Genomic DNA, 21,636 nt, shown 5'->3' on the forward strand with positions numbered 1-21,636 from the left:
AGGAGGGCTTCCAGGATGCCCCCACCCCCACCCCAGGCACAGGCCAGTGCTCTGCCTGTATCCCCAGAGCACTCTGTCCTTCCACTATCATGGCGTCCGTCATCTGGACTATCAACAACACCTTCCTCTCTACATTCCACCAGTTTCTGAGCTCTGAAGGAGCCCATGCCCCAGTCTCCGCTTCCACCAAGGATTGAAGCCAGGCCTGCAAGAACTCTCCAACTAGGGGCCTTTCATTGTTCCAGGCTACCAGAACAGCGCAGAGGGTTCACAAGCAAATACAGGCAGGCCAACCGAGGAACGCTACCAGTCAGGGCTGCTCAATATTTTCTGTGCCGCAGACCCTTCCGGCGGTCTGGTAAAAGCCCCGGCACCTTTCTTAGCATGTTTAATAATTTTAAAACAAATTATATAGGACTACAAAGTAAGTCAACTCAACTGGAAGACAATCCTCAAAACAGTTAGAAAAAACCCCAAAGGTGTGCTGGAGTAATATGTGTTCACCATATTACAAAGCCACTGAACAACAGCACTTCGGGGCAAGTCTGCGGTTATTGTGACGCTACCACATGAGCAACGTTTCTGTAGATCTGTACAACTATTTCATGTGAAAACATCTGTGATTTCTACCATCAACACAATCACGGGCAGGTGTTTTCTCTTTTTTCTTTCTTTTTTTTAAGTTTATTTTTTGAGAGAGACAGACAAAGTGCAAGAGGGAGAGGGGCAGAGAGGGCAGGGACAAAGGATCTGAAGCAGGCGAGCCCGATGCGGGGCTCAAATTCTCGAACCCTGAGATCGTGACCTGAGCTGAAGTCAGACACTTAACCGACTGAGCCACCTAGGTGCCCAATCGTGGGCATTTCTAAAGCAGCTGAGGCTTATCGTCTACTTTCACAACTGAAGGTAACACTACATCTTAAGGGCACCTGGGTGGCTTAGGGCATGATCTCACAGTTCGTAAGATGGAGCCCCGTATCAGGCTCTGTGCGGTGGCTGCTTGGGATTCAATCTCTCTCTCTCTGCCCCTCCCCGCTTGCACTCTTTGTCTCTCAAAGTAAAGTAATTTAAAAAACCCACTACATTTTAGTTACGTTAGTGTTAATAATCATGCCATCTTCCCCCATCCACGTTCAAAGACTCCCTGGGTTCTATCACAGACTAGAGGCATCCTACGGACCCCAAGTCCAAGAGCACAGAAGGACATCTGATGGATGCCTAGCACAACCACAGCACATCCCCATTCCCACCCACCACACTGGGGACGGCAAGGTGAGGGAAGGGGCGCAGAGAAGGCGTAACCTTTAATGTCATGATGTTTACAAGGATGGTAACTAGGCTCCTCCGGCTCCAGAGGCAGCAAGAGCTCTCCTGCAGCCCGGGGTCCAGTAAGGCACTTGTCCCCCACTATTCTCACTCTCTGCCTGAGGCAGGCGCTCCACCAGGTAGACCGTCTTAAGTAGCAACACTATGGGGGATGTGGCTGTGGCCTGAATACAGTTAATACCGCTAGGATACTGTCTGCCACAGAAAACATTTACATTAAGTGAAAAGACAGACTCCAACGTTCCCAGCCCCATGGGGTAGGGGTGGCCCTCTCCCGGAGCTCACAGTCAAGATCTCAACAGTGTCAGGGGAGGGGGCAGGGCACCAGGGCAGCTATGAGGAGAGAGGAGAGTGGAAGGAGAGGAGTAGGGGGTAAGGGCACCTGGGCCACTGCCCCCTACCTCCGTCTCAAGGGTGAGTCTGAGGACTCACTCCATCTCTGTGCCCCACCCACTAGAGGCAGAGACACTGACCTTCAGGGAGCGCAGGCTGACGTCATGCCAGGCCGTCGTCCTGCTCGCTGCTCTGGCACCCCTGACTCCCATATCTGAGCCAGGCAGACCTCACTCACTGATCAGAGCCACACACAATCTTCTCAAACAGGATTCCAGGAGCCACTACCAATTCACCTGCAGTGCTGGATGGGGTGGCTTTTCAGACACATCACAGGCGTTCTGCCCCACTGCAGAATGAGCCAGCAGGCTCAGAGAGGGGAAGCGGCTCGCCCTAGGCCTCGCAGCTCAATTCCAGAGTAGGGATGCAGACCAGGATTAAAAGCCTCACCCCGAAAGCTTCCGCCAAGGCAGTGGCTCCATCGTTCTCCAGACGGTTTCTGCCAGCCACGAAGACCTTCAGGCCCAGTGGCTTGCCCTGGGCACTGGACTTCCGGTGACACTCAGTCAGAGCTGCTGCCAGGATCTGTGGGGGAAAAGGCAAGGGGCCCAGCCCTGAGGCAGGAGGCCTGGTCTTCAACCTCCCATGCCACCTACTGGCGGTGGACACAGGGACAAGAACTGCTCATAAGCACCATGGCCGTACTGCACGTGTGCCAGCACCCACAGCTTACAACGAAGGGCTTTCCCATATTCCACTTCATTTGCGTGTCCCACCACCCTGTGCCTGTTAGAGACGGGGAGATAGAGACCTGGCAGGAAGGGAGACTCCAACATGGGCAGGTCAATTGAAAGACAGGTCCTAGGGAAGGTACTTCAGTCAGCTCACTTTACTGCCAGATGCCCTGTCAGATGGGGACCATCGTGATTCCCACTTTCTGGCTAAAGAAACTCAGGCTCCAAGAGGGACAGAAACATTCCTCTAGTCGGTAAGCAAGTGGCTGAGTCTGGACCAGAACCTAAATCTTCTGGCATCTCTTGCATGTTCCCCAACGCCTAAGGGGAGAAAACCGGAAACCCAGTTTGTCCTGCTGTTGAGGTGGTGCCAGGAGGTGGCTTCTACACGAGTGAAACCAACAGAGCCAAGAGTTAAAAAATACTGGCTGGCTGCTGGGAATCAGAGACACCACAGTAAATAAAACATAAAAGATTCACAAGAAGGGCAGCAGGAGAGAAGCAATGTCTCCACAGCACCGACAGGCCATCAGCACGCTCAACGAGGGTCCTCTCGCACCTCGTTTCAACCTCAACACGAGCCTGGGAGGCAAGGGGTATTGGCTTTCAACTATAAACAAGGAAGCCGAGGCTCAGACAGGTAACTGAGCCGGCCACGGTCTCACAGTAAATATGCATCGGAACTGCAACTGACAGCCAGGTCAGCCTGCCTGCACAGCATTCTGTCCCTGGGAGCCACCACCAGCCTGACTCCTGATGCGGTGAGCCGTGCACATGCTCAGTAGAGACTGTGGACTTCCGCCACCAACCAGCCTCCTGAGGAACCTTTGCAGAGGAGGCAGCCAACTGTACCAGCACCCCCCATTCTCCCCAATTCCCTCTGGAGTCACCGTGGTGAGGTCATCGCTCCTACAAGAGTCCAGCTTGGGGACTCTGGGTCTGGAGAGCTCCAAGCAGAGGGTTATGTCTCATTCCCACGTGAATCCTTGAGGCCCCTCCAATTCCCATGTGCGTGGCACACTGGCCACACTGAATGCATTCCAGCTGGAGGGAACAGATCCTGAAGGACCCGGAGACCTTGCGGCCCCCGGGAGGTTCAGATCAGCAAGGCCGGCACCCACGAGATGTGACAAAAAGCTCTCACCGAATGAGTGGTGAGGAAGGTAAAGCCAAGTACAAATCACATTCGAGAGTGGAGCGGGGCTGCCAGGAGGCCCCTGGGTTCAAACTATTGTGTTCCCTAGGCCATCCCACGTGCTGAAGTAAGGGCAATGCCTGACAGCCAGTTCTGGAAGCACAGTCCCCCCGGACGCTGCACAGCAGAAGGCAGCTAATGGAAGGCTGAGGCAGATTACAGGCAGGTGTCCGGCTCCCCCAGCACACCCCACTCTAGGTTGGGCTGGACCTGTTTTCTGTGCTGATGTCAGCACCTTAATGTCGTAACACATGCACGGCTTATTCCCCAATTAGACTGTGGGGGGGCAGGTCGAGACAGCTGGGAGCACGCCCCGAATCTCCCTCCCAGGGGGCGAGAGGCAACAGGCACCCCCTGCAGGGGAGGCCGCTCCGGGACCTCAGCCTGGGACACTGAGAGCACAACACAAGCTCCCCTTGCTGCTCTGATGGGTGCACGGAAGCAGGTCCAAATCCCACATTAGTCCCACCCTAGCAACGCCATCTGGGGGCTTGACCCAAGTCCAGTTAACTGGAAGACTGGGAAGAGCATCACCCCCCATTTCAGCACGAGTGGGAGAACGAGGGTGTGCATTTAACACACCTTCCAAAAGAAGATGTCCCCAGTCGCTGTACGTCCTGTGTCCCAACCCTTTTCTTCTTTTGTTCAGAATGTGAATGGAGGTAGGGAGGATGGGAATTGGTCTTTCTGGTATCTGGGCCTAAAGGAGCCAGAACGACGGAAAAGAGAACAAGGCCGGGCTCCCCCAGTACAGGTTCTGGGAAGAGAAGACACGCCTTTCTGTGCCGACCAGCCCAACTAGTTGGGAGGATGGGGGGGCCCTGGCCAGGAAGAGGGTGAGCTGTGCCCAGGCCCAGGCAGTTTCTCTTCCTGGGTTCCCTCCCCCACGTGCACACACTGGGCCTCACGTGGCTCTGCCAGCTGTTCTGAGGGCACAGCGAGTCTGGGATGCCCAAGCCCTGCACTCTGCAGAGCCAGCAGGTCGAGCATGTATGCGACACTGCCTCTGTGTTGCCAAGACAACACCGAGAACCGGGGAACGGTTGCTTGGCAACCCCGCCCTCCAGGCCTCCACCTCCTCTCCCCACTGGCCACAGGCAGCTGCCTTTGAGGCCTTTCTCCTCTGAAGAGAAAAACAACAACCCAGCCATCCCAGATGGTGGCCAAGGGCACATATTTCCAATGGATGCAAACGCAGCAGGAGACCAGGCAGGGAGGGAAGAAGGGTGAGGGACAACAGGCACATGCGGGAGGGCCCGCCACACCCACCTTGCCACCTCCGATGCCCATGCCACAGTTGTTGAGTTTGAGCTCGTGAAGGGTGAAGCAGGCGGAACTCTTGAGCAGGGCCTCGAAGCCTCGAACGCCGTCAGGCCCAAACGCGTTGTCGCTCAGGTCCAGCTCAACCAGCTGCGCCCCGGCTGTGATGAGTCCCTCCCCTAGTGAGGTCTGGGCACAGAAAGGGCTCATCTCAGAATCACAGACACCCACCAGATGTTGCTTCTGTGCCAGGACCCCTGCCCTCAGGGGGCACCCAGGCAGAGACACAGACCGTTTCAGTACAGAGCTGTCCCTATTTTATATCCATGACTGGAAACCCTGAAGAGGGCTCCCAATTCAGGTGGGGCGTGGGGCGTGGGGCTTGGTATACATGGGGGTGGTCAAGGAAGGCTTCCTATAGAAGGTGGCATAGGAGCTCAGGCTGGATGAGAATCAGTTAACCACAGATGAGGCGATTCCAGCCAACAGTAAAAACACGAACATAAGCAAACAAAAGAACATAAACAAAGACACAGGCGTGAAGCAGCCTACTGTGTGTCTAGGACTCCAGAAGAGGTTGAGGCTGGAAGGAAAGAGAGGAGTCAAATCAGGCAAGCGGCCCGAACATTAGGCCAAGGACTGTGACCCTATAAGCCCGAGAGCAAAGGGCTTTGAGGTGGGTGAGGGACAGAGAGGACACATCCTCCAAGTCTGAGGAGGGCACACTGATGTGCAGAGGGATGCCGGATATGCCGACTGCCCGCCCAGGAGCGTGAGACAGTGATCCAGGCAGCAGAGGAGGAAGCTGGCTGGCCAGCGTGGTGGGAGATGGGAGACGTGAGCCCCAGGTCAGTCATAGGCCTCACAGAGGGAGGAAGACCCGCAGAAGCTGGGCGTTCAGAGGATGTGCAGGAGGGAGGCAGGCACCGCTGAGGCCTCCGGGGTTTCTGGCGGGCACCGGGCAGATGGGTGCCTGTCTCCGAGCCACAGCCCAAGACCGACGTGGCATGGAGACACTGAGCTCTCCTGGGAACCTCCTGGGCTGGGGATACCTACAGTTCCCCAGGAGATGGGTGAGGAGGAGGCTCTACCAGAAACTGGGGGCAGAAACAGGCGGGGCACTCATCATGCACACGGTTCCCAGTGGAGGGCAGGGGGTAGCAAGAGACACCGTCCCTGCCCAGGCCGCGGACAGGATAGCTGAGGCAGTTTCCACTGTCTTCCCCACCACTGACTCAGCAACAGAGGGCCATTCTCTGGCTGCCCCAACCTTGGGAGAAGGCCACGCCCCTGCCATCTGGCCCCGAGGACCTCCAGCCCTCCAGCAGTCAGAGTTGCTGAACCCTCTGTGTCTGCTCCACCATCCCTGCATCTCATGCCTTTCCCTGACCCCAAATTCTCTTACCTGCCTTTCTAAGATTCACTCTTGTTGCTGGTAATACGGAGATAAGAATATCTCCTTTAAAGATGGAGAAACTTGGGATGCCTGAGTAACTCAGCTGGTTAAGCGTCTGACTCTTGGTTTCAGCTCAGGTCATGATCTCACGGTTCATAAGTTTGAGCCCGCATCCGGCTCTGGTCTAACGTGCGATTCTCTCTCTCCCTCTTGCTCTCTGCCCACCCGTGTGTCTGTACACACGTACACACACACACACACACACACACACACACACACACACACACACACACGCTGTCTCTCAAAATAAACTTTAAAAAAAATTGAGAAACTTAAATGCTAAAATTCAGGTAAAATAATGCACACAGGGGCCCATAGTTCGTATCCAACAAGTATGTTTTCTTCCCTCCCTCTTCTAACTTTTTTTAACTTTTCTTTTTAATGTTTATTTATTTTTGGGAGAGAGAGAGAGCGCGAGCAAGTGCCTAAGGGAGGAGCAGAGAGAGAGAGAGACACACAATCCAAAGCAGGCTCTAGGCTCTGAGCTGTCAGCACAGAGCCTGATGCAGGGCTCGAACTCACAAACCATGAGATCATGACCTGAGCCGAAGTCAGGTCGGACGCTCAACTGACTGAGCCACCCAGGCATCCCAACCTCTTCTAACTTTCAATCCTTTTACATACAAACCTCCAAATGAATTCACGTAATTTATACTCTAAATTCTACCTTCACCTGGTTCTTGTTCACCCTTTGAGGCTGGTAACTTAACCAGCTCCCCAAGGGCTTCCTCAATCCCCCAACAGAGGAGCCCTCCCTCTGGAGTCCCCATTAGGGCACCTGTCACTTCCTGAATCACCTTTAGTTGTTTACCAGACCAAGGTGCTTTATTATTTTTTAAATATTGACTTATTTCAAGAGAGAAAGAGAGAGAGAGCACACTGTGCACATGAGATCAGGGGAGGGGCAGAGAGAGGATCCCAAGTTGACAGCACAGAGCCCAACTCAGGGCTTGATCTCGCCAACCAGGAGATAATGACCTGAGCTAAAATCAAGAGTTGGACACTTAATCGACTGAGCCACCCAGGTGTCCCATTATTATTACGTACATTTATTTATTAATATATTTGTTTATAGATCTATGCATTCATTTAAATGTAAGCTCTACACCCAACATGGGGCTTGAACTCACGATCCTGAGATCAAGAGTCACACACTCCACTGAGCCAGGTTCCCCCAGAGTGAGGTGCTTTAGAAATGAGGTTGGTACATGGGCACCTCAGGAACCCCCGCATTGACTAGAGGCACGGAGGACTGAGAAGGCAGCCTGCACAATCAGGGTGAGAGACCCCATAACACAGATGGTCACAACAAATAACTGACCAAGAACCTCACCGTGAAGGCATCTCATGTACTAGGCCCCATGTTACTGAAAGGCTGCCTATTACCAGCCCTGCCTCTTTCCCTTGAGCCCCAGGCAAGCCACGTTCTGCTCAGTGATGCCCCCCTCTCACCCCACCCACCGAACCCCAGGCTGGGAACCTGACCCGAGCCAAGCTGAGCCCCAGGAACGGGGAAATGGAAAACAGTGTGGATGGAAGCCACCCATGATGAGAAGCAAAGCAAAAACAGTGGTATGGAGAAAGGGAGGGCCCAGGGGGAGATGGGGGGGCCACAGAAGGGCATGATGGGGAGCACAGGGAAGTGCAAAGCTAAGAGAGGAGTAAGAGCGGAGGGAGTGAGATCTGCGGTGAGGGTGAAACCACGAAGCTCAGGAATGAACCCTGGAATCCCTGGGCGCTGCTGTACCTCCTATCACTAGGCCTCAAGTCTCCATTCTCACCTGTACCCCCACCTGCCCATCAGGATAACAAGACAGATGCTGTGCTCCCCTGGCTTCTATTCCAGCATCTTCATCACAGGGTGAAGAAAGTGTGGACAAAAGTGTGAAAAAAAGCCCTGGGAACTGCTAAAGGGGCTCCTGTGACCAGGGGAGGGGAGCAGCGGACTGTGCACTTACCAGGGCTGGTGGGATCTCAGACCGCAATCTCCCTGTGAACATGTCACTCCAGTGGCATCGCTTTGGAAGGAGGAGGAAGAGAAGCATTAGGGGTGCCCCTCAGAGGTGGCCTGCAGGCAGCACCTCACCCTTGTGGACCACTGACAGTTACAATGCTTCTTAATTTTTAATTTGAGTTTCCTCAGCAAAAAGCTGGCCCAGCTCTGGCGGAAGTTGGGGGAACCTGGCGGCCTCCAAAGGCCATACAGGGCTCAGCAGAACTGTCAGGAAAACCTGATTGGCCCAATCCTCTCGTTTTCCAGGAGAGAAACCAGGCTGAGAAGGAAAAGACCGGCCCCAGGCCCAGGGCAGTGGCAGGACCAGGGCCAATATGCCAGACTCCTGGCCCAGCATTCGTTTCCAACATCAGTTTCCCCATACACTGTGGGTGAAGCAACACATGTCAGGATTTGGGTGGCAGAGGCAGAAAATAACCAAATAGGATCCAGCAGCCAGGAAGTTACTAATTTTTCAAGGCTTTTTTTTTTTTTTTTTTTTAAAGTAATCTCTATGCCCAATGGGGGGCTCAAACTCATGACTCCGAGACCAAGAGTCTCATGCTCTACTGACTGGGAGAGCACCAGCCACGCACCCTTCAAGGCTCTTTTCAACCCTCTGATCACCTCCAGAAGGTAGCCTTGCTTTGGGGCTGATGGATCTTGCCCACCTCTCCGCTCCTTGCTCATCTGCCTTTGAAAAAAGGATGAGCAGGACTCACGCTCAAGAGGGGACAATGCGTCAAACCAGAATTTAATAACGCTATTTTGTTTCCTTTATGGAAAGGAAAACCACTTTACATTTACAGAAGGGATGTTTGCTTTTACATGACATCAAAGTGAGCTGATTTAAACAAAATATCAGGTAATGGCACCAAGGCGGCGGCTCTATGATAGGCCAGCAGAGTTTAAAAGCTCCAAGCACACAGCCTTACCCTTCAACTCTGGTTGCTATGTCCACCCAAAATATCAACTCAGGCAGCTCCAGCCTTTCCTGGGCCAATCCTGGGAATGATGGAACCCAAAGCAACTTTCCCTTGAAAATCCAGTCCTTGAAATGTCTGAACTAAATAAACCGAACCTTAAGTACTGGGCAAACTGGTTTCCTTAGAATTCTCAAGGCCTCCAGTAAACAAATCAACACCCGCAGGGCCTGGGGGGCGGGGCTGGGGGGGGGGCAGTCTACATGGGTGGGCTCAGTGAGTCACATCTGAAGACCGGTGCTCAGGGCCAGGACAGGCAGCCACAGCCTGAGCGCCAGAACCCTAACAACTGGCACCTTACCCCGAAGCTTCCCAAACCCATGTCTGATGGGTCAAGGGTCAGCATGGGGATTTGGAGCACAAGGACTAGGTTCCAATTCCATCTTAGCTGACTCCAGGCCTGCCACTCACCCCGCCCAGTCTCTGACCCCTGGGATCCCCTCTTTGGAATGAAGCTTTTGGCCTCAACAATCTCTAAGTGAGCAGTAGTAACCGCAGAGCAGTTCTGATGCTGGGCTGTTATCTGGACTCTGATCCCACTCCTGAGATGTCTGACCCTGGACCACACTTTTCTCATCTGTCAAGACCTAGCTCATGCCTGTGTTGCAAGAAGGGTGGTAACATCTTAACTCGCATCGGCACCCCTGCCCAGAACACCCCTGCCACCAGGACCCTGACCCAACCCTGGCTCCCTCCTGCACGCGCAGAGCTGAGATGCTGGGCGGAGCGACTCAAGGCGCTAGGTCTGCACAGGATGACAAGATGCGCAAGGCACTCCTGATGGCCAAGCTCTCTCATGACACAAGCCTGCACAAGCCTGGTCACCGAGGCCAACTCACAGGGAAGAAAACCCTTTTACAGAGGAGCCCAGACTCAGAGCAGAGTTTGGTGCAAGGCCACATAACGCAGATAAGGTGGTGGTACCAGGGCTTAAACCCAGATGCCAAAGCACAGCTCGTGTGGCCTCCGGGCCCAGGCCACAGCTACTCCATTCCTGCCCCTTCACTGGTCGCTGGGGTGGGTTGAGTTCTTTTGCAGGACAGCGTCCCAGCTTATGCTCAGGAAAACAACAGGCACCGGGCCGAAAAGAAGAAACAGCCAACGGCTTGGCTATTAACCTGACCGCCATTTTCCCGAGGAAACAACAGCAAGGCCACCTCACGGACTAGCTCTAGGTCCTCACTGGGCAAACCCGCTCTGCCGGCTCTGGCCCTGCATTCCTTCCCTTCGGAAAGCACAGTGGGGCTGGGAAAGAGCACTGGACTTGAGACTGTGCCATGTGGCTGGGCTACTTGTCAGCATTAGGATCCTGGGCTGTTTACTCAGCTCCTCTGAGCCTCGGTTCCCTTGACTTACAAAAGGGACCCAGTCTTTATTCCCCAGGGTGCAGTGAGGATTAAATGACATGTGCAGAAGAGCCCAGCACAAGCCTGGTCCCACAGGCACTGAGCACCATTTGCAGTTGGGAAAGTAGGGTTCTCCCTCGTGGCTCTGCAGAGGCTTTAATGTGCTAATAAACAGTAGGATTCCTGGGAATGGAGAGCATGCAGGGACACCTTTCTGACGTTTTAAACACATGATACCCCAACTCTTCTCACAGAGCATTTTGAAGGACTGGAATTTCATGGGAGTCCCCTAAAGTGGGGCTAGCTGAAGGCTCTCTCTGTCCAGTTCCGCTTCTTTCTCCTTTATCTTTCATGGATGTTACTGGATAAACCTGACATTCTTATCTGTTACTGGGGGACCCAAGTGGACATATCATGCAGGGAGAGGGGTTCTGGCCAGCACCGAGAGGCCAGAGCAACAAGAGGAGCTGTTCATGGTGACCGCCAACAAGGCAGGACCCTAGAAGGGTCTAGACATAGGCAGGGGTTGTGGTGGCCTGAGTGGAAGCTTAGCCCCAACCAGTCTGGGCCTGCTCGCCCTGCAAATCTTACCTTCAACTCTGATTTCTTCTCCAAGGCCTTGGCGATGACCCTGGCTGCCTCCACGCCCACCGTATTGCCCTCCAGGCGCAGAGCCTCTAAGCCATCAAAGTCTTCGATCTCTTTAATCACATCTTTGGCTGGAAGGACCAAAGAACAGAACCTTAGATTCTGGAATCACCAATAACTGAGGCAGAAGAGAGCCCGGCCACTACCTCGTCACTCACAATTCCAACAGCCATAGTATGCCTGCTGTGTGCTGGGCCCTGGCTTGCAAAGGAGACTGGACAGGCTCACATTCTACCAGGGAACACGGCTACAAAAACAATTCCTCTGCAGTGAGTGTTAAAGGAGGCAGGTGTATGGAAGGCTTGGGAGACAAAGGAGGAAAGAAACAGGCGGCATAGGGCAAAGGGGCTTGAAGCACTTTATAGGTGGTGTGTGAGGAGGCTCTCTGCATGGGGGGTGTTTTCCAAGCAGGAAAACAGCATCCAAGTCAGAGGACCGGGGGTACAACCACATGAAGGCTGTCAGTGTCACAGGATTCATGCGTGGGGTGCTCATTACTGTATTGTTTTTGTTATGACGAAAAATCCCAAACAAGCTAAACGCCCATCAGCAGAGAACAGGTTAATTCACTGGGATACATTGTAAGGTTACGCTGCCGTCATCATGAATGGCGACACAGGTGTTTACCTGACTTGGAAAATACTCATGTCATAGTGATAAGTGAATAATGAGGTTTTCCACTGGTGTTTGGTCTGACCACACATGTAAAATATTATACCTATTAAAAAATACATACGGGGCTTGCAAAGGAGACTGGACAGGCTCACATTCTACCAGGGAACACGGCTCAGTCGGTTAAGTGTCTGACTCTTGATTTCAGCTCAGGCCATGATCTCACAGTTTGTGAGTTCAAGCTCCGCATGGGGCTCTGTGCTGACAGCAAGGAGCCTGCTTGGGATTCTCTCCCCGCCCCCTTGCCCCCCACCTCCAACTTGCACGTGTGTACACAATCTCTCTCAAAATAAACTTTTTTTTTTTTTTTAACGTTTATTTATTTTTGAGACAGAGAGAGACAGAGGATGAACGGGGGAGGGTCAGAGAGAGGGAGACACAGAATCTGAAACAGGCTCTAGGCTCTGAGCTGTCAGCACAGAGCCTGACGCGGGGCTTGAACTCACGGACCACGAGATCATGACCTGAGCCAAAATCGGCCACTTAACAGACTAAGCCACCCAGGCGCCCCAAAATAAACTTTTAAAAAATAAATAAAAACAAAAAGATAAAATGTATTCTATCTCTCTTTCTCTCCCTCCCTCCCCGCCCCCCCCCCCCCCCACACACACCCTCTTCTCAAGGTCTAAAAGGATAGAAACCCAATGTTCAAACAGTTTTCTCTACGTGCTGGGATTATGGCTGATTCTGTGCTTTTTCCATCATGTGCTTGATAAATTCTTTTTTTTTTTTAATCTGCTCAATATATTCTTGATATACCAGGTTATAAAGCAACTTTTAAAGTACCTGTCATTATGATCCCAATTAGTAAACAAGAAAGAAAGAATGAAGGAAGGAACTCACCTATGTTTAGAAAAAACACTGGAAAGAAAATGCACCAAAATTAACAGTAGTTGTATCCTGGGCTGTGAGACAATGAAAGGTATGGTTTTTTGCCTTATTTCCATATTTCTGTGTTCTATAACGAGCATGTATTAAAATTTTACAATCTGAACAAAAACACACTAGATGCACGAGACAAAGCCCATCTAGTCCGGCTGGCACGAGATGCAAAGGGGATGAGGTGGTGGGGTGGAGGTGTGTATGGGAGAGAAAAGCTGGACCTGACCTCTTAGGTGACAAAGACCACAGATGGGGCTTCAGAAGGTGGGAAGGAGCTCCCTGAGAAGCTGTCCCAGTGGGGCCTTTGTACCTGCCTCCCTCCCTCGGCCTCCACCCCAGCAGCCAAACTCCCAACCTGCCTGGCAGGTTTCACAGCCCTGGTCTCCTTGCAAATGCCGCCTGCTACAATTTTATACTCTCCTACATGATTACTTGATTGTTATGTGGAGACTTTACCCCCTTCCTCACTGGGTCCTGCTCCCATGGACTCTGCCCCCCAGAGACCAGTGCTTAGCATTCTCTCCCACACCTACTCAAGTAATTACTGTTACATCTACTTCACAGTTGAGTAAGTGGAGACACAGAGAAGGTACTAACTGCCTACTAAGGTCACTCGGCCAGACAGTGGTGGCCGGCATTCATTTTCCTTTACTCATGTCACGACCAGGAGGGCAGGCCAGGGAAGAGCCTCCCACATTATCTAGAAGGGGACACTGAGGTTTCAAGGAATGAAACAACTCGGCCCAGTTCAGGAAAACAGCAGAGTTAAAGCTTCAGACTGGTCCTCCAAACTTCTAACCATGTGCTCCTGCCCCATATCCTTGCTTCCTATACAACCAGGGACTTTATGCAGCCCCCCGGCAGGAAGCCCCTGAGACACCCCCCGCCCCTGGGGGGCCACTGTGGAGCTGCAACTCCGGGTCCCAGCTGCCCAGGCCTCTTCTGCAGCTGGCTCACAGCGCCAGGGCTGAAATAACCTCTCAGCCCCTTGAAAGACCTGCTCAAAATATGGAGCCCCTCTAACATCCAGGTTAACGAGGAGAATGGAGCGCCGCTCAAGGGAATGTTTATGCAGCCCTTAAGAGTAAGGTGACAGAGCTGTCAGGGCCCCAAGGGAAGACAGACGCCCTATAAGGGACGGAAGTACAGAGATTCACGGGCAGCGTGCAGAAGTTCAGCCCTGGGGAGAGTCACAAGTGCAAAGTGAGCCTGGAAGGAAAAGCACCAACACGGGAAAGGCTGGGACAGGAGAGGGTGATCACCGCTGGGCTGCCTCTCTCGCTTGGTTTTCAGTCCAAACGGAGTTATACGTAACTTAGCAACGGGTTAGGGATGGGTCCCAACCACCCCTGAAAAACCACCTGTCACCAGGCTGTGCCGCAGGGACCGCCTTTCAGCCTCCACCACTTCACAAAGTACCAAGTTCCGTGTGTGTACGACTCGGCCATGTGAAGCAGAAAGTCCTTTCTTTGGTCCTTAAATGACCTACTGGGGAGTGTGAAGAACCTTGTTCCAGTCATCAGTTTCGTGGCTTCCTCACACAGGCCTTTGCCCTCTCTGGACTGTGCCAGCTCACTCCCGGCCAACCTGGAGTGCCTGTCTGGGCCCAGGATTAGGCTGCCAGGCTCCTCTGCACAGCATTCAAGAGCCTCTGCCCTGGCCGCCCTATGGCATCCTGATTTCCTTTCTCCTAAGCCCACCCTGTGTGTCTCAGCTCCTGTGCCCACCTCATGTGGCTCCCCCTGCCTAGAGTGCCCTTTCTCCTTCAAGGACAGTTCAACAAACACTACCTCATCCATGGAGACTTCCTGGGCCCTCCTCAACTAGAAGTGACTCCTGTGCCTTGCCTTTCTTTCTAGAACTTGCTGTTCACGTTTCTCAGAGCATGTCTCGCCTTCTGTCCCCTGGCAGTTATTTGAGTACCTCCTTCCCACTCCAGCTTAGGAGCTCCTCAGAAGCTGGGGCTGTAAGCAGGGCCTCCCTGGTGACCTACAAAATGGAAGCAGCATGTCCAGCCTGCACTCACGAAGTGGTTATCTGCACAGATTTCTTTTTTTTTTTTAAGTAGGCTTCACACCCAGCGCCAAGACCAATGGGGGGCTTGAACTCAAGACCCTGAGATCAAGATCTGAGCTGAGATCAAGAGGTAGCCACTTAACTGACTGAGCCACCCAAGTGCCCCATCTACATGGATTTTAAGGCTGGACAAACTTGAGTTCTAATCCCGGCTCCATTGCTTATAGCTGCATCCTTAGGCAAGTCATATCACCTCCTTGGGCTTCAATTTTCCATCTCCAAAATGCGGATGTAAAGCTACCTCAAAGACTTCTGTGAGGATAAACTGAGATATTGCTTGCATGGCACTTAAGACTGCCTGACTAGGCATTCGGTGAATGGCATTTACTTTACAGCGAGAGAGTGTGTGCATGAGCGAGCAGGAGAGAGTAGCAGAGGGGGAGGGACGGGGAGGGAGAGAGAGGGGCATGGGGAAAATCCTAAGCAGGCTCCACACACAGCCCAGAGCCCAACACAGGGACTGATCCCACAACCCTGGGATCATGACCTGAGCTGAAATCAAGAGTCGGATGCTCAACTGACTGAGCCACCCAGGCACCCCAGTGAATGGCATTTAATAGCAAATTCATGTTTCCTGAACTGAGCTGAATGTCTACTGAGAAACACAGGCACAGGGATTCAGCTGGGTATCAGTTAAAATCCTGGCTCTGGTATTTACCAGCTGTGTGATCTTGGGCAAGTTAGTTCTTCCAAATCTTTTTTCCTTATTTATAAAATGGTAACATTTCTACCTCCCTCCCTCAGGCATGATGCATGACTGAAAGTGATAACAGCACAGGCAGAAACTCTCAATCTTAGGGTCTTTCAGAGATATTCGGAAGATGTGCTACCACGTTCCCAGCCACCCAAGGACTCAAGTCGTTTCTAAGCCAGCGCAGAGGAACAAGCCTGCCTGCACCCCGGGACAACCAGGCAAGTCCAGACCAGTTTCCCTGGTCGGGCCAGAACTTCAAGAGGCCTTACAAGTACTGATGTAGGTACCTTCACTTCCAGACACCAGGGGATGCAGGGCTGACCGGTGTTAGTCATGATTTGGCCAGGGATGAAAAGACAGGGCCTGAATTCTGATGCCTAGTTCCCTCCAGCCCTGGTTCCTGTACACAGACAAGAACATCCATCCATCCCTCTCCCAAGGGCATTCAGCTACATGGACAGACCTTCCCAAAGGGCCTGGATTATTGTTTTAATGCAGCTCCACAAGGGTCTTAGCTCTGGGGAAGGCACCCAGGATTCTCAGACCGGGCTGGGTCCGTGGTGGTAAAGGTCTGAAGTAAGAAGTCACGGGCTATATCCTGGGACTACTGTCGTGATCCCTCATTGCTTACTATCCCCTCTAAGATACAGCCCACCTGCCAACCTAAAGCCATCACCAGCAAGGATACCTTCCAAAAATGTGACAACAGGCAGGGAAGTCTGCATGCACTTGTAGGCACATCATCTTTGAGCCTTACTCTGAAATGGGCCCAGTGATATCTCACAGAGCTACTAGGAAAACAACATGATAATGGAGCTCAACAAGCCCAAGCGTGAGTAAGAGTAAGCGGTCATTCGCACACTCTCTCTCTTCCCCTGGGCCAGCCCAAGCAGAAACTCACCATCTTCCGCAGTGTTGAGTTTGAGGCTCTTGCCCTTGAAACTCAGCTGTCCCCCGGCCACCTGGGTTTTGGCAAGCGTCTCTGCCAGCTTGGCAATGTCTTCAGAGGCCATGTTGGCTACGTTGCCGGGCTCCCCTGGAAATCTGCAAACTGAGCAGGCCGAAGTTACATTAAAAGAGAGTGGTCTCCTAGGGCCCCTGGTTGGGGAGGGCCGGGTAAGAGACAACCCATTTCAGGGGCTTGACCCTACCTCCCCCTGTGCTCTCGGGACTCCAAAAGCTAAACTACTGGAAGAAATGGAAACGGCATTAGGGAAGGAACAATCCTAGGAAAGGTGGAGAAAGTGGCAAGAAAGTAGTAAAATCATGTTTTACCCTCTGAAGAGCTACCATTTCACTTTAGCTTCCCTGCCCAACTGCCCCAGCTGGGACATCAAACATAGCCGTGTGAGCTGCCCATTTCCTGGGTCCCAGTGAATGGCAATCGAGTCCCAGACCGACAGTGGCAAAGAGCCTGCCCCCAACACATACCTGCCTGATCATCTTGGTTGCTCTCTGTTTGAGGGTCCCATTTCTCAAACAGGACTAAGATGGCTAAGGGATCCAGTTCATCCATCCCAGGAAATGCCCCTCCACCCTGGCTGGCATGTCTCTGGGGCTGGGGAACAGGGGTCAGCCCACTGCACGTCTGATTTCAACCCTGGCCAGGAGACTGGGGAGCCCATGGTAGCCAGACCTCTGGTTCCTAGGAGACCAGAGGTCTCTACATCACAGCAGCCACCATCACAATAGACCAAAGGCAGAGGTGAAGAAAGGAGCTTCCGGCCTGGAGAACTCAGCAGACTGGCAGAAAGACCCACTCCATTTCCCTAAAGAGGAAATGGCATGCAATCAGGGGGAGACCAAGGAAAACTGATGTGGAGGATAGAACTAGGAGATGCCTACAGAGACTCCTCATCCAGAACATGTCCTTCCCCAATCTATTCATCCTCGAGATACAACTGTGATGGCTCCCATATCCTCTCTTTCCCCCAGGCTTTCTCTGGGCTCAAAAGGTCTGCTTCCCACTTCCTTCTCCTTACCTTAACCCTTATCACCCTGGTTTGCCTTTTTTATTATTTTAAAGTTCACTTATTTCGAGAAAGAGAGAGCATGAGAGCAAGAGCAGGGGAAAGGCAGAATGAGGGAGAGAGGGAGAGAGGGAGAGAGGGAGAGAAGGGGAGAGGGGGAGGGGGGGAGAGAGAGAGAATTCCAAGCAAGTTCCACACTCAGTGCAGAGCCCAACGTGGGGCTTAATCTCATCACCACAAGATCACGACCCAAGCCAATATCAAGAATTGGATCCTTGGACCACCTGGGTGGCTCAGTCGGTTTAAGCATCCAACTTTGGCTCAGGTCATGATCTCATGGTTCCTGAGTTCAGGTCCTGAGTCTGGCTCTGTCTGCACTGTGGAGCCTGCTTGGGATTCTCATTCTCTCTCTCTCTCTCTGCCCCTCCCCAATGTGCACATAAGCACGCTGTCTCTCGCAAATAAATGAACTTAAAAAAAAAAAAAAAATTGGATGCTTAACCTACTGAGCCACCCAGGCACACCCCCCCCCCCGTTTGTCTATCTTTATCAATAAGCATGAATTATTCTTCTGGGTAAGAAAGCATCTAATCACTCATTCAACAAACTTTTATTAGTACCACTGTGTTCTGGACGTTGCTCCAGATATCAGGAGCACAACAGTGAATGAAACAAAAACCCTGCCCTCTTAAAACATGTGTTCTAAACAAGATAGTATCTTAAGACAATGACAAGAACAAAAATAAACAGAGAAGGCGGTAAGGTATATTCTGGGGGTTGCAATTTAAAACAGGATGGTTAGAGAAGATATTATGAGTTAAGAAACAAAGACTTGAAAGACATTAAGGATTGGGCCAGGCAGATATCTGGGGGAAGAGCTTTCTTGCAAAGGGAGCAGCAAATGCAAAGGCTCTTGTTGGGGGTGGGAGTGGGGGGAGGGAGGGAAAGGAAGGGGAGGGAAGGGAAGGGAAGGGAAGGGAAGGGAAGGGAAGGGAAAGGAAGGGAAGGGGAGATCAGAGGAACTGTTGGAGTGCAGAGAGGGAAGGAAAAAAAATCAAGAAATAAGAAAAGAGAATTAACAACAGGCCCAAATCACAGAGCCCATTTAAAGAATGTAGCTTTTTTTTTTTTTTAAAGAAAACAAACATTTTTTTAATGTTTATTTTTGAGAGACAGAGAAAGCGGGAGGGGCAGAGAAAGAGGGAGACACAGAATCCAAAGCAGGCTCCAAGCTCTGAGCTGTCAGCACAGGGCCTGACACGGGGCTCGAACTCGTGCTCCAACCTACCAACTGTGAGATCATGACCTGAGCTGAAGTCCGGCGCTTAACCAACTGAGCCACCCAGGCGCCCCAAGAAGGTGGCTTTTAACAGAGCCACTGATAGGTTTCTAGCAGAGAAGGGACAGGCTCTGACAGATGTTTTGACAGCATCACTTATGTGCAACCTAAGGCCTGGCATCTAGAAGGTGCTCCAAGAATGAAGACGTGAAACTGAATAAAAATTAACCTGAAACCTCACCACCTCTGGCAGTTGTGGGATGGGGCGATTTGAGGCAAGAAAAATGGTGGTGGGGCTCCCGCATCAGAACACAGAACTTCTCAGCTAGAAAAAGGCTTACTCCTCAGTCCAGTCGGTGCACGTACACACCGTCCACTCGAAAGACTGCGAAAGGGAAGCACACAGGGGTGGCTTGATGTGTCCAAGGTCTGCGAAGGGTAGGCGACAGCGCAAAGACAAACAGTAGACACACAAACAGCCTCTCTCCCCTCTGGGCGCGAAAGTCTCAGATTTTCTCAGGTGCACATCTCTCGCTCTTGCGAAGCGTCAGCAGTGACTCATGTCGATCCCAGGGGCTGCGGCGCCCTTCCAGGCCCTCCGCGGGCGTGGGACTACCGGGAGGCGGCGGCGAGGGAGCGACGCGCGAGTGCGGGCCGCAAATGACAGGCGGGCGGCGCGGGAGCCCCATCCGGGATCCCTGGAGGACGCGCCCCCAGTTGTCACCGACGCCAACAGGAGACGCCGCTGCTGGCAGCTTCGCCAGACGCCCTCTCCAAGCCTCAGTTTCTCCACCTGGGAAAGGGGCCTGCGCCCCCGCAACACCGCCTCTCTCAGCCCCTCCGCCTTGGCCGTCGACGCGCAGGGGAGAAGGCCGAGAAGAGACCCAGAAGGCGCTCAGGGGCGCCACACCTTCCACGCCCGGCTGCAGGGCCGCGCCGCCCCCCGCCCCCATCCCAGGCAGGTGACGGGGAAAGGCAAGGGACCCCGACCCTTACCGCGAACAGGAGGCGCCGCCGCGTGGGGCGACCTGAGCGCGCGCGTCCGCCCCGCAGGGGCGGGGACTGACTTAGGGTCCGGGTCGGGTCAGGTCAGGTCGGGGTCGCCGCCCCCGAGCCCAGCGGTCCCGAGGCCCGGCCCGCTCTTTCGTCTGCTCTCCCGGCAGTTCTCGCCACTCCTGTCTCCGACACCACCTGCTCCCCGCACCACCGCGGATGATGGCGGAGGAGGAGGATTTTGAAAGCCGGCAGTTTCTTTCCTTCGATTTGATTTGTTCAAGGTCCAGGCCGGGTTCCCCTTCCCCCGCTCGAGTGGCCTGGCGGGTATGGTAGTCCAGTGCTTCTGCGCGGAGCGCGGCGACCGCCTCAGGAGGGCGCCCGCGAACTACGAGTCCCGTCATGCACCGCGTCCCAGCGCGCCTCCGCTCGGCTCCCTCTGCGCCCTCCCTTTTCGGCTTCTGGCTCTTTCTCCGGGAGGCCACAGGGCGGCGTGTAGCCTCGAGTGCCCAGGGAGACTACAATTCCCGTCGTGCCTTGCGGTCCAGCAGCCTCAGCCCTTCCGGAAAGGATCCTGTGCACGTAACTTTATTGACAAAGGCTGGAACTGCCGAAGGCAAGCTGGTATATCTGTTCTGCAAGAAATAGGTATCCGTTCCCTCAGAGGAAAGCCTCGCCTTTTTTGTCCCATGAAATTGAGAAGTCATTCGAAACCTTTCACATGAATAACCGCAAATTGTTTGATAATTAAAAAGGGGAAATAATTATCCTATGGTAGAGAAGCTGCGACACCCATCTTAACCAAATGGTTCACGTTAACATCAGTAACTGGACAAACTGACATCCGTCGCACGCCTGCTGATGTGATGCACCGAGAAGGACACGGCATCACCATCCAGTCATCAGTGCATAAAATTAATCTGATCATGAGAAAGCAGCAGACAAACCCAAACTGAGTTACAGTTTATTCTACAACAGAATAACTGGTCTGTACTCTTGCAAAAATGTCTGTGTCACGAAAGACAGAAAAGCTGAGGAACTGTTGCAGATTAAAGGAGACTAAGAAACATGACAACAAAATGCAATCTATGGTCGTGGACTGGATCCCAGGCTGGGGAGGAAGTTACTGCTCAGGGCAGTATGGAGACAATTAGCAAGACTTGTAATAGTATTACAATAGATTGTAATAGTATACAATAGATGATAGTATTGTATCAGTGTTACATTTATTGATTCTTATTATTGTGCTGGGTTATGTAAGAGACTGCCCTTGTTCTTGGAAATACATGCTGAAATAATTAGGGGTGTGACATCAGCAACTGACTCGCCAGTGGTTCAAAAAAATGTGTATATGCATATAGAGAGTGCAAATGTGGCCAGACGTTCACAATATGCGAATCTGGCTGAGGGGTATACGGGGAGTTCTTTGAACACTTTTGCCACTTCTCTGTAGGTTTGAATTTTTTAGGTATCAGAACACAAATAGCTTTTTTATCTTTTCGCAAAGAACATTTTATCCATTATATAAATAACGTGTTTGCTATAAATACTTTAGCCAACATAGAATAGGATAAAGAGAAAAGTAAACATTACCCGAGAAACTCTAGCACCCAGAGATAATCACCATCAACATATGCAGCCTTCTGCAAAGTTACCTCTCACAACTTGGCCCACGCACATGCTTTTGCTTTACCTGCAATTGAAAGTTAAATATATTGTGTGCCAGATCCTTTCACACACAGTTCATTTACTCTTTACAACCACAAAGGAAGCGGGCATCATCGCCACCCCTTCCA

General features: G+C 52.4%; 1 protein-coding gene across 3 annotated transcripts in view; it reads right to left on the minus strand.

Annotated features, from left to right (window-relative positions):
* Positions 1-20,153, minus strand: part of RANGAP1 (Ran GTPase activating protein 1) — a 32,182-nt gene extending 12,029 nt beyond the window's left edge. For 2 of the 3 annotated variants that reach the window (XM_042993366.1, XM_007079442.3), the window contains exons 1-6: positions 17,030-17,223; positions 16,500-16,649; positions 11,218-11,345; positions 8,263-8,322; positions 4,858-5,037; positions 2,110-2,244 (exon numbers count right to left, since the gene is read on the minus strand). In XM_042993366.1, coding sequence (XP_042849300.1) covers positions 2,110-2,244; positions 4,858-5,037; positions 8,263-8,322; positions 11,218-11,345; positions 16,500-16,649; positions 17,030-17,114 — 738 coding nt within the window. In that variant the 5' untranslated portion in view covers positions 17,115-17,223. Of the gene's footprint in view, positions 1-2,109; positions 2,245-4,857; positions 5,038-8,262; positions 8,323-11,217; positions 11,346-16,499; positions 16,650-17,029; positions 17,224-19,843 lie in introns of those variants that run through there. The other variant, XM_042993367.1, reaches the window with a different exon arrangement.
* Positions 20,154-21,636: the final 1,483 nt, after the last annotated feature.

Source organism: Panthera tigris, chromosome B4, assembly GCF_018350195.1.
Source record: "Panthera tigris isolate Pti1 chromosome B4, P.tigris_Pti1_mat1.1, whole genome shotgun sequence".
NCBI classification, from domain to species: domain Eukaryota; kingdom Metazoa; phylum Chordata; class Mammalia; order Carnivora; family Felidae; genus Panthera; species Panthera tigris.